Here is an 18731-nt window from a genome sequence, read left to right on the forward strand (position 1 = left end):
TGGGACAGAGACAGCCACCAAGAGGTTAATCCAAGGGCCCCAAAAAAAAGAGGACAAAAAGAGATTGATTCAGAGCGAGACGAGACGCGTCAAGTTGTCCCTGTCATGAATCATAACGAGACAAAGGGGCCAAGGAGAAGGAAAGTCGGGCCTCTCGTTGTGCGCGTGAGCGTGCGCGTGGAGTCTTTGTCCAAGTCGGGGGCTTTAAATGTCACGACGACGTGGAAGCTGTGTTTCTGTCAGCGCATGTGCATTGTCTGGTTCCTCAGTCGTCCCGCAGAGACACGCAGAGTGAGAAAGGCCAAGCTGCTGAAGACTGATACATCAGAGTCACCCCTGGGGGAGAGAAAAGACTCGGACGCGCCAACAGCACCGTGTAGGAAGTAGGTTAGAGAGAGGGTCCGTCTGTCTGAAGCTAGGTCCTTGTCTGTCTATCTCCATCTGTGTCAGTCTGTCTGTCTGAAGCTAGGTCCTTGTCTGTATATCTCCCTCTGTGTCAGTCTGTCTGTCTGAAGCTAGGTCCTTGTCTGTCTATCTCCATCTGTGTCAGTCTGTCTGTCTGAAGCTAGGTCCTTGTCTGTCTATCTCCATCTGTGTCAGTCTGTCTGTCTGAAGCTAGGTCCTTGTCTGTCTATCTCCATCTGTGTCAGTCTGTCTGTCTGAAGCTAGGTCCTTGTCTGTCTATCTCCATCTGTGTCAGTCTGTCTGTCTGAAGCTAGGTCCTTGTCTATCTCCCTGTGTGTGTCAGTCTGTCTGTCTGTCTGAAGCTAGGTCTTTGTCTGTCCCTATGGCTGCGATTCTCTGTCCGTTAAACCTACAGTCTACTGCTACAGTATCATTTTCTACTGTTCAATGTCCACTTCCATATACATACCATATATATACCATATACACGCACAGACACAGACACACACACACAGCTCGCTCTTTCTCTCTCCTAGTCAATACTGATACCTAGTCTTCCCTTTGCACTGGGAAGGGAAGGACACCTGCATATACACACACACACACACACACACACACACACACACACACACACACACAACTACCTCTGGCTAGTTTCTGGCATGTCTAATGATAGTCCACCACTGGGACGCGGTAAGCCCTGCAGGCCACCGACAAGCTGGAGAGAAGAGGTGGAGGGCAGACAAGGCTAGACAACCTGTGTGTGGAACACCGCGCGCGCTCCCCGTCACAGGCTCGTGCACGCGCACCTCCTGGCGCTGAAAGAGCGGCGGCGTTGGTCGGGACTCCGTCTGCGAGGGAAGCTCGCCTGCCCCCCCGTCAGCTGACCAGTCCGTGTCCCACGCCATCCCCGAGAACGCAGCGGTCGATGAGGAAATCCTCGTCTTCGCGGCGGAAGCACGTCTCCATGTGTTCCCGACCGAACTCGATCTATCCATCTGGTGTCCACATTTGCGTAACTTTCTGTTTACATCGTGGACAGCATCGGGTAATAGAGTCCACGTCCCACATATTTAACGGTTGCCACTTTTACAAAGCTCCGTTCATAGCCATTACAATACACTACAGTCATTTAGCTGAAGCTTTTATCCAAAACAAATTACTATATTTGCATTTAATGTAGGAAAAGCCAATGTACAGTACTATTACCAGCCGGAACTCACAAGTGCATCTCCTTTCTAAAACAAGTGACTATATAAGTGATCATAACCTAGTGCTGAAGGAAAAGTGCAGGAATAGCAATCTAAAATACAATAGGTGCTTAAGAGGGAGGATTGTTGTAGTACTAGTAAGAAAGTGGAGCATATCACACCAGTACTAAGGTCTTTACACTGGCTTCCTGTCTGTCAAAGAATTGACTTTAAAATACTGCTGTTGGTTTATAAAGCACTGAATGGTCTAGGGCCAAAATATATTTCTGATCTGCTCATATGCTATGAACCATCCAGACCCCTCAGGTCGTCTGGCACAGGTCTGCTTTCTGTCCCCAGAGTTAAAACAAAACATGGAGAAGCAGCATTCAGTTTTTATGCTCCACATATCTGGAACAAACTTCCAGAAAACTGCAGGTCTGCTGCAACTCTTGGTTCTTTTAAAACAAGCCTGAAGACTTTTCTTTTTGCCACTGCTTTCTAAGAGGAGCTATGTTTATCAGTATACTGCACTGTAACTTTTATTCCTGTATTCTATTTGTCCTGCTTTTTGTTTAAATGTCTATAATGACTTGCTTTTTGTTTTAATGCTTTTAATTTGTCTTGCCTTTTGTTTTAAATGTCTATTATGTCTTGCTTTTTGTTTTAATGCTTTTAATGTCTCATGTAAAGCACCTTGAATTGCCCTGTGGCTGAAATGTGCTATATAAATAAACTTGCCTTGCCTTGCCTACTTCTTGAAGAGATGAGTTTTGAGCCTGCGACAAAAGACAGGCAGCGACTCTGCTGTCCTGACGTCAGTGGGCAGTTCGTTCCACCACTGTGGGGTCAGGACAGAGAAGAGCCGTGACCGTGTCGATCGACCGCAGGGGCCTCGGAGTGACGGGGCAACCAGTCTCCCTGAGGTAGCAGAGCGTAGCGGTCGGGAGGGGGTGTAGGGTTTGACCATGGCCTGGAGGTACGAGGGGGCTTTCATTGCCCTGTAGGCTAGTACCGGAGCCAGTGTAGAGAACAGAGAAGGGAAGTTGTGTGGGAGAACTTGGGGTGATTGAACACCAGGCGAGCAGCAGCTTTCTGGACAAGTTCCAGGGGTTTAATGGCTGACGCCGGGCCCCCAGCAAGAAGGGAGTTGCAGTAGTCCAAGCGGGAGATGACCAGGGCCTGGATGAGCACCTGCACAGTGAGGCGTTCCTGGTAGACGTAGGCTGTACTGTACTTTGGATTCTAGTTTAGAAGAAGCGTTTCTCTCAACAACTACAGTACAAGCCTTTATACAGCTAGGCTACAAGCGTCAGATAATTGTGTTTATATTTGGGAGCCTGGGCCATGTCCATTGGTTAGTAGTCAGAGGCCTGAGGATTGTGGGGTTCACCACGTGTGAAGCAAAGCAAATATGTCTTTCTATCTCCTCCACCATTAGCAGCCACTGACTTTGGAGGAGTTTGGATGTTTTCTGTACCCATAACTCCCCTGGTGTTATTGGTATTTTCTGTATATGCTAACTGTACATCATTATGATGTATATTACAGTATGCCATCAAGATATATTTATATATATATGTGTGTGTGTGTGTGTGTGTGTGTAAGCATATTATGTACATCCTAGAAGCTTGCTTGTATTTATGAAATGTGATACATGTTAAACGACCCAACAACATGATAGCAATGGAACTATATTTGGGCTCCTGCAATCTATTTTGAAAATGCAAATTCAAATGTGTGTGTGTGTGTGTGTGTGTGTGTGTGGTGTGGTGTAGTGTGGTGTGGTGTAGTGTGGTGTGGTGGGGAGGGGAGGGGGGGCTTGGTGTCCACTTTGTGAGAATGCTTGATGGCGCATGTGTTATTGAATTTGTGTGCAAACTTCTCTTAATGTGTGCTGCATATATGCAGGTGTTCATCTCCGTGCCTCCCTGACTGAGAGAGGGAGAGAGAGAAAGTGTGTGTGTGTGTGTATACGTATGTGTGTGTGTGTGTGTGTGTGTGTATGTGTATGTGTGTGTGTACGTGTGTGTGTACGTGTGTGTGTACGTGTGTGTGTGTGTGTGTATGTGTGTGTACGTGTGTGTGTGTGTGTGTGTGTGTGTGTGTGTGTATGGTGACTGCAGCCCTTGGCGGTGGCAGTGAGTCCAGGCATCTTAACAGCCTCTGACAGCAGGACAGGTTATAAGGGCCACTGTGACCAACAGAAGAGCAACTTTCAACAACACACTCACTCACCCACCCACCCACCCTCTCTCTCTCTCTCTCACACACACAGACACACACACGCACACACACACACACACACGCACGCGCACGCACAGGCACACGCACACGCAGACACAGACACAGACACAGACACAGACACACACACACACACACACACACAAAATACATACACACAAAGTCAATATACATATTCAACAATGTACCATCGGTTTGGGAGAGAGCCTTTTTTCAGCTGGCTGTGTTGTTGGAAGCGGAAGGAGAAGAAGTCACATTACATAACAGCTCACCTGTTTATATGGGATCCACATGGCCTCTTTACAAAACAACACAATCACTGCATAAACACGTTTAATCTCCCATGATGTAGTTTTACCTGTGTTTTAGTTAAATATTTCAATTTTTACTTCTCATTTGTATTTATTTTTTATTCTTATTTTCTATTCTCTTTTACCATATATGATCCATCCTGTTAGATTCTCATTTTTTATACCATCTACTAATAAACTATGTTTTTATTTATTCTGTAAAACACTGTGTGCTACATTGGCTTGTATGAACATGTGCTATATAAATAAAACTGACTTCGACCTGCGGAGAGCCAAAGAGACAACCATTGCCAGACCCTAGAGAGAGAGAGGGAAAGAGGAGGGGGAGAGAGAGGGAGGGAGAGAGGGATGGAAAGAGAGAGAAAGGGAGGGACAGAGAGGGAGGGAGAGAGAGAGACAGGGAGGGAGAGAGAGAGGGACAGAAAGAGGGAGGGAGGGAGAGAGAGAGAGACAGGGAGGGAGAGAGAGGGACAGAGAGAGAGAGGGAGAGAGAGGGCGAGAGAGAGACAGGGAGAGACAGAGAGAGAGGGCGAGAGAGAGACAGGGAGAGACAGAGAGAGGGAGGGAGAGAGAGGGGGAGAGAGAGAGAGGGGGAGGGAGAGAGAGAGAGAGAGCGCAAAAGAGTGAATCCTGGGTTGAAACCAACACAGAGAGGCTGAGAGGTTGAGGTTCCTCCAGCAGTGGAATCCCCTGTTCAGAACCACACCTCGCCGGACTCTGACGTTTACCGAGCCCACGCAGACACAAACACACAAACGGCTTCCAAAAAGAAAAACATCAATTCATCTACTCTGGAGAAAATAATTACAGTAGAGGGGAGGATCCTACTGGTCTTTCCCTATTTTCATAATCCCCCTCCTAGCCAATCGGAGCCCAGCAGAATCCCCTCCAACGCTCTTTCTCTGGAAGCCCATGCCTGCCTGTTTATAGTGGAGAGAAAGAGAGGGGAGGAGGAGAAAGTGAAGAGCAAAGGAGGGAGGGGGAGAGAGAGAGAGAGAGAGAGAGAGAGAGAGAGAGAGAGGGCTTAGAGACGGGATACGCCACACAAGGCGGAGGGGGAGAGAAAGAGAGACGGACTGAGCCAGCGCAAGAGAACGAGAGAGAGAGACAGAAACAGAGAGAGAGACGGAGAGATCACTTGAGGAAAAGCCAGACCGTGCGGCGAACGGGGAGAGAGAGAGAGAGAGAGAGGGAGGAGAGAAAGAGAGAGAGAAGGACCGGAGCTTATGAGGAGGAGGAGGGGGGGGATGATGAAGTGCCGTGCCGTGCCCGCGCATCGCTTGAGGAGTTAGGAAAGCTACTCCGAGACGCGTCGTTGCCCGACGGACCGACGGGAGCAGCAACTCTCCGACACACACACCCCACACACACACCCCACACACACACTCACACACCACACACACACACACTCACACTTCTATCTACAGCTGGATACAACAGTGTGGACTGACTACCTGGTGACTTTGCCGTCCGTTGGGATCAAGGGATCAGATGAGAGAACTGAGGCACTGGGATTACTGGACCGCCACACACACTTCCTTTACACCTAAACAGTCTCACCCAAAGGGAAGACTAGGTATCAGTATTGACTAGGAAAGAGAGAGAGAGAGAGAGAGAGAGAGAGAGAGAGAGCTGTGTGTGTGCGCGCGTGAAACCTCAATCGCATGTGCAATTGACTGCGTGATTGTGTTAAGCCAAGTGGACAGAATGCCGACTACTTTTAAACGCTCCCTTTTCTCCCACCAGCCGCGGTCGTGAGGTAGAGCAGGGGCAGGCAGGCAGGGCGGAGGAGGAGGAGGAGGGTGTGGGGGGGGGGGGGGGGGTTCACAAACTTCGACAGAGAGGTGTTACAACTGGGAGACGTAGCTGTCAGTCTGTCAGTCAGTCACCAGCCAGTCATTCAGTCAGTCAGTCAGTCAGTCATTCAGTCAGTCAGTCAGTCAGTCAGTCAGTCAGTCAGTCAGTCAGTCAGTCAGTCAGTCAGTCAGTCAGTCAGCCAGTCAGCCAGTCAGTCAGTCAGCCAGTCAGTCAGCCAGTCAGGAGAGGACGTGGGCTGCTGGACTGCCTCAAGCAATAGGAGCAAACAGCTGACATTTAAGTTACTTATTTGAAAGACTGAACAACACACACCTGCCTGAGGACCACTGTTTCTTTCTGCCTTCCGAAACATCGCCGAAGAACCGACGGGGAATTAATTCCAACAAGATCCGACAAGGAAACCGGGCCGTTCGGGCTGTACGACCTACTCGAGCTCTCCACTCGAGTGGAAGTAAGCAGCCGTGACGGTCTGATGACTAGCGCCGCCGCCGTTCCCGCGGTGGATGTAAACAGACGCCGCCATGACGTTTACAGGCTACCTGGAGGTGAGGGGCAGATATCAAACACACTTTCGTTTTTGTTTTTTGTCCTCGCCGAGCACCGTCTGTAGACAACATCCCCCGTCTTAAGAATAATACCGCGCCGTTTACGAGGGAAGGCATACCGTAGTAACGTCACTTTTCCCAAAGTCGACGCAATGTCATTTCCACTGGAAAGGTTTACAGAGACTGAACTTTAAACTGCATTCCATTTACTAATTACTTATTTGTGTCTCTCTCTCTCTCTCCGTTTCTAGTCCAGTTCTGGTCTTGGCAGCAGTCTCTCTCTGTGCTAGCTGCCCTCCACTCTCAACCCTGGCTAAGGAGGAGCTGCTACGCGGCCACGCTGTTATAGACACACGAGGGACACAGCTGCCGGAGAGCGGATGAAGAACGACTAAGAAAATCCCTCTCTGGTGTCGATGAAGCTCATATCTCCTCAGCGTTCTCTCTCCGCCGCGAGTGGAAGGATTTAACCGGCGACGTTACGCTCTGACTGCGGGCCCCCTCTCGGCGCCATGGCCCGCTCGTCGGGCGTGGCCGGGCCCCTGCTACTGATAGGCTACTCGCTGCTCCCGTTCCTCCTCGTCCCGTCGTCCGAGGCCGACTGTCCGCCCGCCTGCGTGTGCGCCTCGGACATCCTGAGCTGCACCGACCAGGGTCTGAAGCTCCTCCCCTCACCGCTGCCCGCCTCCACCTCCACCCTGGACCTCAACCACAACCAGCTGGCCGAGCTGCTCCCCGGGAGCTTCTCCGGCTTGCCCCGCCTCCTCACGCTCCGCCTGCCGCACAACCACCTCACCGGCCTGGAGCCCGGCACCTTCCGGAACGCCAGCCTCCTCCTCCGGCACCTGGACCTGTCGTCCAATCGGCTGCGCCTGCTGGAGCGCCACTGGTTCGCCGAGCTGCCGGGCCTGCAGGAGCTGCTGCTCTTCAACAACCGCATCGCCCGGGTGGAGAGCCTGGCGCTGGCGGGGCTCGGCGCCCTGAGGAAGCTGTACCTCAGCCACAACATCCTCACCGACTTCCCCTTTTTCTCCATCCAGGAGCAGAGCCACCCGCACCTGTCCGTCCTGGACCTGTCCTCCAACCGCTTTCCCAGGCTGCCCCTGGAGGAGATCACGGCCCTGACGCCGGCGCTCCAGAGGGCGCTCTACCTGCACAACAACACGCTGACGTGCGAGTGCCCCATGTACGGCCTGTTCCGGCGCTGGGAGCTGCGCGGCTTCGACTCGGTGACGGACTACCGGCGCGAGCACGTCTGCCGGCTGTACGGGGACTGGCGCGCGGCGGTGCGCTTCCTGGAGCACACCGGCGACTTCGAGAACTGCAGCCTGGCGCCGGCGCCGCGGGCCGAGCCGCAGGGCAGCCGGCTGGGCTACGACGGCGACCCGCTCGTCTTGGACTGCGTGACGACGCTGCGGGGTCGCGACCTCTCCTACCTGTGGGTGCTGCCCCAGCAGGCGTACGTGGAGCCCCCCGGGAACGCCGACGGCTCGCTGCGGGTCTTCGCCAACGGCTCGCTGGGGATGGCGGCGGCGCACACCGAGGACTCGGGCGTGTACCTGTGCATGGTGCAGGACCGCGGGCGCCGGCGCAACGAGACGTGGGAGGTGAATGTGACGGTGGCGCTGCTGCGGACGGAGGCGGAGCCTTTCAACACGGGCTTCACCACCCTGCTGGGCTGCGTGGCCAGCCTGCTGCTGGTGCTCATGTACCTCTACCTGACCCCGTGCCGCTGCTGCTGCTGCCGCTGCCGCGGCAAGGCCGCCGCCGCCGCCACCGCCGCGCCCAGCCCCGCCAACGAGGCCAGCGCGCAGTCCTCCATCCTCACCCCGACCCCGCCCGCCACCACCGAGGGACCCGGCCGCAAGGTCAGTAACAACAAGCATGTGGTCTTTCTGGAGCCCATCCGCGAGCAGAACGGCCGGCTGAGGGCCGAGCCGCCCCGCCTCCTCCACCCGCACCGAGGGGACGCAGACTCCATCATCTCAGTGTTCTCAGACACACCCATCGTGCCATAGCACCCGACAGCCATCACCTCCCCCACTCCTCCTCCTCCTCCTCACCTACCCTCCCCCCACCCCCCCGAACTAACCCGCCCCTCCTCCCCGCCAACAGAGGTCTAAGATAGAGGATGCCCCCCTCAGAGCAGGACAGAGAGAGAGGGAAGGGAGAGAGAGAGAGAGACCGGGTTGGGGGGGGGGGATAAATAAAGAGAGAAGAGGGGGATGGCACCAGGTGTGAACGGACCGAGGGGGTTTAGAGGAGACGTGAGCAAACGGGACGCTACGCCCGGAGGAACGAGTAGAGACCCGTCGGGCCCAGACCAGTCCTTTTCCGCACGGCATGAGCCCGTCCGACGCGACCATAGCTACACCCGCCGCCCGGGTCGGCGCGGACCATTCAGACCAACCATAGCTTCAGCTACCGCCCGGTCTGCGCGGACCATTCAGACCAACCATAGCTTCAGCTAGCGCCCGGTCTGCGCGGACCATTCAGACCAACCATAGCTTCAGCTAGCGCCCGGTCTGCGCGGACCATTCAGACCAACCATAGCTTCAGCTAGCGCCCGGTCTGCGCGGACCATTCAGACCAACCATAGCTTCAGCTAGCGCCCGGTCTGCGCGGACCATTCAGACCAACCATAGCTTCAGCTAGCGCCTGGTCTGGTCTGGGAGAGCAGGCAGCTTTCCAGCTCTTCAGAGCTAGCGGGTTAAAACAGTACTGGCAGAGCTAGCCAGCGCAGAGTAGAGCAGGCAGGGTGGAGTGGGCAACAGTACAGAAAGCTATTAGTGAATATAAATAGAGCATTAGGACTTGAAGCCCCGCTGAACACGGCCATGGAGCGGTTATACATTAAAGCGACTTGCTGAACATTAGCAAATGGACTAAACATTAGCATGTTTGTGGCATCGGAGAATGAATTGAACATGTTTTTGATCAAATTGATCCGTCGTTGAATTTAGGGTGCAGTGATTGCACCTGGACTAAGAGGGCGCTGTTTGACGTGTTTGTGATTGATGTTTCTGACATTTTTTGGATGTGATCTGGAACCATAGAAGTAGGACTCCTGCTGTATCTCTTTGCCAATGGAACTTACCAATGGATACAGACTGTGCAGTACTGAACAAAGACTCAAGCTCTTGCCTGTGTAGCAAGTGTGTGTGTCGATTGAAAGGACAATCAAAATAGTTGCTTTCTTACACTCCTCCTCTGCACTCCTCGCGTCCTCCCCCTCTTCCATCCCTCCCTCGCCCTGTCCCCCCCCTCCCTCCCCCTCTTCCATCCCTCCCCCCCCTACGTCTCTCTGTTCCCCTTTATCAATGTCTTAATAAATCCTTCTACTTGGACTGCCAAGAGGAATGCCTGCTTTGTTATTGTTATTTGAGGGTGCACGAGCCTGTGGCCAAAACTGCAGCCAGACAAGAGAAACGGAAAGACTGTGTGTGTGTGTGTGTGTGATCAAGGAGCTGTATGGATGTAAATCCTTTCTCCTCCCACACACGGTTCCCACACAGTCTTGGTCTCTCCAGGGTTGTATCCCGGCTTTCAGGGTCAGGACCCAGATAGGGTGATCAGAAGCTCAGAATCCACCCGGACGTACGAGGCTGGTGTCCAGGTTTAATAAAGCAGCAGCCAGACAAGCCCACCGTGTCTCTGAAACAGCTCGTCTCTGCTTCCCTCTCTCCGCCTGTCATCCACACACTCCCGACTAAACAGAGGAGAAAAGAGGGTAAAGAAGATCCACCCACGCCCGTATGAATACCGGTCCACCAGGAGGCCCTCCCCCACACTCTGCTGACGTTCTTTGCTTCTCTGTTTCGCGTGCCAGTCGGGAACTTCAGTCCATTAGTCTGTCCCGCCATCGTCTGCATGATGAACCCCACTTCATCCTCATCATCACCGCCATCACTATTAACACCGCAGTTTACATATGGTGTTTAATGGGCTGCTTTCTGTATGTATTTGGACGACTGTGTGTTCTGTACTTGCTACTATCATGCTTCACGCTGTCGAGTTTGACAGAGGGTCTCAGCGGCCAATTGTGTCACTGATGAAAGATGGTACAGTCGTGTGTCTGTGTGTGTGTGTGTGTGTGTGTGCGTGCGATGCGGACTGTATTAGTGTGTGACTTATCACCAAGGGTCAATGCTGTCAAAAAAAAACAAATGACAAAGCAAAGTGGTACAAAACACCATAGGGACTAGGGGTGTGCCTGAATACAAATAGGTTATTCTGAAAGGCACAGATAATGCCATGGAAATGGCTATTTTTTCTATGCGAAGTTACTCATTATTCAGAGGGGGAAAAACATGCGCATCATCCGCATAAGCCTATTGTTATGTTGAATCACAGGAGACGCCACGCTAATCTGATGAGATCACTGGCAATGCCTACAGCGAGGCGGTAAGAGAAGGACACATTTTCACTCACACGTTGTCAGATAAAGTTAGAAGGTGAAGCAGCAAATTTCTTAATTCAGCTAATGTTAGCTGGTCATTACATTTTGGACAACGTCCGGTATAAACCACACCCACTTCCGGTTTATATCCGATATATACAAATACGAATACAGATAATTATGCTGATTGAACAGTTACAGATACAGATAATGACGTCTTGGCACATCCCTAATAGGGACTAGGCCCTTTCACACCTGCTCTCTTTGGTCTGTTTTAATGGAACCATTGTGTGTTTAATCCGTAATCCGGTTGGTTTGGACAGGGGAGAAAAAAGCACTTGCACTCTGGTACGGACCAAACAATCCAACCATAGTCCTTCCGAAAAGTTAGGACTATGTCCGGTTGCCGTGAATTGCTCAGTTCACTTTAGGTGAGAACGTAATTGGACTTAATATAGGACCCGATATAGGGAGCAAATCAAAATACAGAGCATTGTGGTAATTAGCAACAAAATTAGTCGAAGACAATCGTTGGGGGCTCTTCTTGAAATATGGGCTGACAATAATATTTTATCTTTGCTTGTGGAAACACATAAGAATACCGAGGTCTTCAAACTAGAGATGGTCCGACATACTGTGCATGTACTGTATGTGCGCAGACAGTGGTAGCAGATGCCTTTAGTGTACAGAGTTCACTACATTAATCATGGATATTTTGAAATCGTTGAGAGAAAAAATATTGGAATCGGTACCAGCCTTGAAAAATCCATATTGGACGACTTCACTTCAAACTCTCATTGTACACTGATATTGCTCCACAGTTGTCCTCAACAATGTGATTTTGTGACAGAGTGATTTTCCCTCTGAAGTTTTCTGTTCAATACATGAACAACCTGTACGACTGCATGTCATTTGTTGATTCGCTGCGACCGTCAGCGTCAGCCATCATTTTGACATTCTTCCGGCTCCACTGCAACCACCGAACATCAGCCATCGGCATCATCAATAAATCTGACAGCCTACTGCTGTTGTGTTTTGCCAACTCACTTTGCAATTAGATGTAGACAGCTAGGATGTTTTCACTCATTAGATTACGCAGTGATGCTCTGGTTCAGTTGTAGCCAGCTAATTTAAAGCTAGCTAGCTAGAGGGATTGGGGCTTCAGACTGGCGCTAGCTACCTGTAAATGACAGTGGTGACAGCTTGAATCAACTCCGGGGCAACACGTAGCCGGTGTGAATAGCCTTAGTCACCCACTTCATTATTTGTATGGAGATAAATATGATAATATAAGCACGACAACTACATTTCTCATTAAAATTCACTATATGGGAATTAACTCATGCGTCAACCATTGAGAAATGAACCTTCTTCTGAACCTGAAATGAACCTGATTCTTTATCTTTAACGCATGCCATCGAATGTAATGCAATGGCGACAGTGGAGCCGCTGTCATTAATTACAATGGATTTGTTCCCTCAAAGTCCAATGGCAGACTTAATGAAAAATGTAACAAGTACTGTAGCAACTTGCTCTTGAATCTGCCAAATTTGGCTAACTATAGATGTGAAAGCACCCTTAGGTTTGGTCATAATTAGGACCAAGAGTTATAGGACTCGTCCTGTGTGTGTGTGTGTGTGTGTGTGTGTGTGTGTGTGTGTGTGTGTGTGTGTGTGTGTGTGTGTGTGCGTGTGCGTGTGCGTGTGCGTGCAAGTGTGTTCAATGGGCCAAGCTTAATTAGCTGCCACAAGTCATTGTTAAAATATGTAACGCCAGTTTTTCTCTGTCAGAGCTTGAAGCTAAGGGTTGTGAGCCATAATTAGATGCATGCCAGTGTGTGTGTGTCAGGGTAAAAGGGAACATTCCTCAGTTCTGGAAGTGAATAGAAATGTACGTTAATAGACAGCCTGCCAGAGCCTCACCAACACAACATGACAATCTGGAACCTCCCCTCCCCTCCCCTCCCCTCCTCTCCCCTCCTCTCCTCTCCTCTCCCCTCCTCTCCCCTCCTCTCCTCTCCTCTCCTCTCCTCTCCTCCTCTCCTCCTGCATTGAATAACAGGTATTAAAGTATCCATAACACTAAACAGGACACGCTCAGCTAGGGTTGTATCTTGATAATCTGAGTGTGTCTGTGTGGTAAATGGCCTAGTCTGGGATCGATGCTGCCTCTGTTTGTCAGACAGGTGCTTCTCTGGGAGACGGGATAGAAGAAAGAGACAAACAGAGAAGAGGAAATCAAGAAATCACACAAAGTTGACAAAATCAAACCACGTGCCCAATACTGTAAATGTCCGCTGGCTATCTTACGAGCTGCCGTCCTGGTTGTAGCTCATTTTGAAACGTCTGGGCCTGAAAACTTACTCTGTGAGTACTCTGTGACTATGGTACTCTGTCTGACTTTGGGTTGGTTTACGTGCGGTTTATATGCTAGGATACTGTAGGACAATCGCAGTCAAAAGGACATTGGCTTGGTTGGATTTCCAGCCGGGCAGACCTCAGTGACAGGCGCAGTTCCAGGCATAAATCAACTGAGAATAAAGATGGTGGGCTACTGCCAACTTAATATTTGAAAGAGACATCCATTATTATTGAGAATTGCAACCTGTCATCTATCTGACTCTTACAACAGTCTTTCAATAGAACAGTGTTTTTCACTGATGTGTTGGCGGAAATAGCAGCATACATCGATGGTTAGCTAGGCTAATTAAATCAGATATAATTATACTTTATTTACGTAGCACCTCCGAGCAAATACAATACAAAGCGCTTAGACAGAAAAAATATAATAAAAGCATTATATAACAGACGACAGTATTTCATACAGTTCCTCACTTTCCTCAGAGTCAGTACTGGGGCGTGGTATATTGTAATCACAAGGTCTTCTGATTGATCTTGCTACTGCACGTAGGAAGGAAACACAAACACACAGGGAAACACACACACACACACACATACTGTACCAGAGAGGCTGGTAAACACAATTTAGGTCTGGGCTTTCATCACCATGAAAGTTACTGGAATAATCTGCTTTCACTTTTCTGCACACACATACACACACACACACCCCTAGCAAAGCCTTTCAAATCCCATTAACGGCCAGGCTTTAGTACTGATTGGCTATAATTTCCTCCTCTTTTCCCTCTGGTGAAGATTCTGGCCATTCCAGGAACTAGCAATCCCTTCTATGAAGTTCCACTTCATAACCTGTGTGTGTGTGTGTGTGTGTGTGTGTGTGTGTGTGTGTGTGTGTGTGCAGAAGCGTCATGCCTATAGAACCTGAGGGGGCTCGTGCCCCCTCAGATTTGTGTTTTTTTTTTGTACATTTCTGTTATTGTTTGTTTACCATTACATTTTACAATGCGAAGCTATGATTATTTTCTCTACTGAGCTGAATGTATTATTTTAATTATGTCATAGACCACCTCGAAAAGCCACCATAACCTCTTTCAAAAAGCCAAACACCCTATTTCCCGATGGATTTGGTTTCTTCCAAATTAACACTGGACCTGGAAGCCCCCTTCTCGCCTTGTCTCAGATAAACACGTTTGCATGGTCTGCTTGCATACATTTAGTATACATTACATTCAGTATACATTACATTCAGTATATCATTCGCAATGCCAAGTGAGTAAAAAAAAAAAGTAGATTTGTTTTCCCTTACTTTTATCTTTAAAGTCCTTGAAAGAACGCTAACGGTAAGTTTAATTCCACACCCCTTGAGTGGCAACTGGTAGTGTGCTGTGTCCTGATTTTAAACTGCAAAAATGCACCAAAAAACACTCAAATTTTGTGCGCGTGCTTCGCTATCTCGTGCCCCCTCAGTTTTTTGGGTTGCATGACGCCTCTGTGTGTGTGTGTGTGTGTATGAGAGAGAGAGAGAGAGAGAGAGACACAGAGAGAGGGAGAGAGAGAGAGAAAGAGATGCTCTCATCCACTGCTTTGTTGTGACACAGCAGCGTTAAAGCTCTACTGAGTATCCAGCCAATTAAGACAACAGGATTCATCTGAAGGCCGCCTCCTTATTAGTACATTAGTACGGTATTCAAGTTTACCAACATTAATCTCTCCACTGAAGGCCTAAGCACTGAGACATCCCCTCTCTGGCCTGGCTGTGTGTGTGTGTGTGTGTGTGTGTGTTTAGGGAGGACAGCAGCGTCGGTATCTGTCTTGTCACCTGGCACACACACTTATATAAATACGAGTCTCCCCCTCGCTGCCTCTGGCCGGGATCAAACATCGCAGCGCAATCTAAACAGTATGCATGAGGTCCAGGCCGACGCAGGCAGGGACACGGACGCCCGAACCAGACGACCGTCTCCTCAATGGACAGCTGTGAACTGCTGACAGAACGGGAAGGAGCAGTTGTGTGCGTGTGTGTGTGTGTGTGTGCGCGTGTGTGTGTAATGAAGTGTGTGAGGGGAGGGAAGGGACTTGCCGTTGCATGAAACACCAGTCAGCAGAGCTTTGATAGAGGCCTTCAAAATAAGAGCGTCAGCAAAGAACTTCCAAATAAGACCGTAAGAAATGACCTTCAAAATAATACCCTCGGCAAAAACCACAATGAGACCAACAACAGCCCAGTCAATTCTGACTGGGCTGGGCTGGTTTTCAATTAACATTCCACATTAAAAAAGAGGTGGGAGTGGAAGGAATGAAAGAGACAGGGAGAGAGAGAGAGAGAGAGGATAGAGGTAGAGATATAAAGCGAGGGAGGGAGAGAGAGAAGGGAGGAGAGGGAGAGAGCAGGGGGGGGGGCTAGAGAGGGACGTCTGTAGTGTCTGGAGATCGAGCAGCATCGCATCTAACAGCGCCGTGACGGATCTGGACACACAGGCTTGGCTTTCATCCCACTACCTTCATCCCGTCGCCATCATCATCATCATCACAACATGACATTCAGATGACATTCAAGCACCTTCTGCCTAAACGTTGAGGGAGCCTCAACATTCCGTGGCGAAATTATTGCACAAAAAAAAAGATTATTTTGCCATATATCCGATCATGTAATCAAGCTTCGGCGTTTTGGTATGTTTCAGATTCACTTGAACAGGTAAAGTGAATGATAGTGAAGCTGAGCAGAACTGGAGCAGTGGCGAAGAGCCAGGTGACACAGATAACTGGGAGCCCAGCGCTGTTAGTAGTGTCTGGTTGCAGCTTAGTAAGGCAGACAACCCTACCTCACCCTGCCCTCTACACACACACACACACACACACACACACACACACACACACACACACACAACTGACCCCTCCCCCCCTCACTCACACACACACGCACACACACACACACACACACAAACCGTTACAGCCCACTAAAATGTTTACTATCAATCATTTATGAGGCTACAGTCAATAAAAGCACCTGAAAAAAAAACATATTTGGAGGCACATGTTTGGAACAAGGTCAACCACACGCAACACGACTGGGTAGAATCAACTATGAACAGCTGCTGAGGGAGGAAGACATGGGGCTGGCAGCCCGCTGCAGCAGAGGTGGTTCGGAATCTAGCTAGCCTGGTTTTGAGCAGTTTGGAGTTGATTCCGTCTCGTTATAGGAACAGCCGTAATAGCAATTTGCACAGGAGTAAAATGGTATTGGTCGACTGATTTTGTAGGTTGCAAATGATGCATATTGGGACATTTTCTCGTCACTCTAGCAGTCAGTAGGATTGACCAAATGTCAGGTGGGGGACACCACTGGATTCGTCTTGACCGACTGAATGTTATCATGCCAAACATGAACCGGTTCAAGTACATTTAGTGTTGTTGTAAGCATAGAGAATATAAGTCATCTGATCTATGTTGTGAATATAATAGCATAGCATAGTTGTTTATGTACAGTACAAAGCAAAATGTACTTGACTATGGGGGAAATGAATTGTTTGGGGAAAATGAATTGCCCCAGGTGGTGGGCTCTGGCACATGTTTGGAGGATGAACGCACGCACACACAAACTAACATACCACCCCCCCCCTCCCTTGATTTCGTCTTGTGGGGGACAAGGCCTTCCTCTCTCCATCCCTCTCTCTACCACCCCTCTCTCCACCGCCGCTTCCATCTCTCCTCCTACCTCTCTCCCTCCATCCCTCCATCCCTCTTCTCTCTCTCCGGCCTGCTCTGCCTTCACCCCCCCCCCCCCCCCCCGACATTCTCCCTCTTTGCCTCCCCATCCCTATGCTGTACAAAACAGAGGTGTCTAACTTACATTCACTGAACTATTCAGTTAGGCTAATGATAATAATCACACAAATTAAACAAATCCACAGTAATTCAATTATCTAGATAGAGAGCAAGCACATTTACAGTACCATCACTTTCATTACGGTAAATTATCTAGTAATTTTGAAAATCACCAATTTAAGTTAGCATATTTTCTAATCATGATTAGCATTCCTGCTAACTTCAGATGTGATTTAATGTGGAAAAAAATGTCTTATTACTAGTAAAAGGCAGAGGAAAACCAAGTGAGATTCTAGTCTGTAGATCTACCCACAGACACTCCCGTTCCAGATGGAGTTCCTCGAACGCCACATCTCTTGTTGGTGCAGATGCCATAATGATAAACTCTGTGTGTCCTTCATGCAGAGTCATAATGCAATTTTGTGACGATTCGAAACCGAAGTATTGGTTTTGGTGATACAGCATGCCTAGTTCGGACACACCCTCTTGATCTAATGGTAGATGGAAGCCCAGGGTTCAATACTTGTTGTAGAGGAGCAAAAACTGTAGAATAAAATAGAATGAAATACACAAAGATGGAATAGGTTTTAATAAAATAGAAATTAATGAATATATAGAAATGAATATAATTGGATAAGAATGCATGCGGGCTGTGATTGTCAGTAAGCCTAAATCAACATCACACAGGCAGGGAGGAGAGAGGGAGAGAGAGAGAGAGAGAGAGAGAGAGAGAAAGAGAAAGAGAAAGAGAGAGAGAGAGATAGAAAGAGAGAGAAAGAGAGAGAGAGAGAGAGAGAGAAAGAGAGAGAGAGAGAGAGACACACACACACAGAGGGGGTAGCTGTGCTGTCAGTTTACACTGGGACATCTGGGCTTGTTGACTTATCATAGCAGGTCCTCATCACCAACTGCTGCCCTGGATCTATAGAGTGTATATACTGCTAGTGGAGCAAGAGTAAGTAAGAGGTTAGGAGGTAGGGGGTAGGAGGTAGTGAGAGAGTAAGAGGTTAGGAGGTAGGGGGTAGGAGGTAGTGAGAGAGTAAGAGGTTAGGAGGTAGGAGGTAGTGAGAGGTTAGGAGGTAGGGGGTTAGGAAGCCACGTATAGAGCTAAGCTGGGTAAGGCTGGGAGGAGCCTGGCTTGGCGAGGGGGGGAGGAGTGGGAGAGAAGGAGAGGTAGGAGGAGAGGGATGAGGGGGAGAGAAGGAGAGGAAGGAGGAGAGGGATGAGGGGGGGGGAAGGGGAGCTTGCAGGTTTTGCAGCAAATGCAAAAAGAGCGGAGCTGATTGGAGAGAATTACTCCTCTGTGTGTGTGTGTGTGTGCACAGCATGTGTGAGATGAGATGTTTTCTTCATCGTTTGCTCTTATACACACACTCTCATCCATTATCCCAAACTGCTCGATTATCCCAAAGTGTGGGTGGGGTGACGATGGTGTGTCACCACAGCGCTCAGCCTATTCTAATGCATTACACACACACACACACACACACACACACACACACACACACACACACACACACACACACACACACACACACACACACACACACACACACACACACACACACACACACACACACACACACACACACACACACACACACACACACACACCGCCCTCAGAAGAAACAGGAGAA

General features: G+C 49.5%; 2 protein-coding genes across 2 annotated transcripts in view; one reads left to right on the plus strand and one right to left on the minus strand.

The window, feature by feature from the left end:
* The window catches only part of rnf123 (ring finger protein 123), a 132251-nt gene that overhangs the window by 42589 nt on the left and 70931 nt on the right, over positions 1-18731 (minus strand). The window lies entirely within an intron of this gene.
* Positions 7026-8531, plus strand: amigo3 (adhesion molecule with Ig-like domain 3; the record flags this gene model as incomplete). Its single annotated transcript, XM_084445673.1, has 1 exon — positions 7026-8531. One exon carries the CDS (start codon positions 7026-7028, stop codon positions 8529-8531), a length of 1506 nt encoding a protein of 501 aa, XP_084301799.1.

This window comes from Borostomias antarcticus, assembly GCF_949987555.1.
Source record: "Borostomias antarcticus genome assembly, chromosome: 11".
NCBI lineage: Eukaryota > Metazoa > Chordata > Actinopteri > Stomiiformes > Stomiidae > Borostomias > Borostomias antarcticus.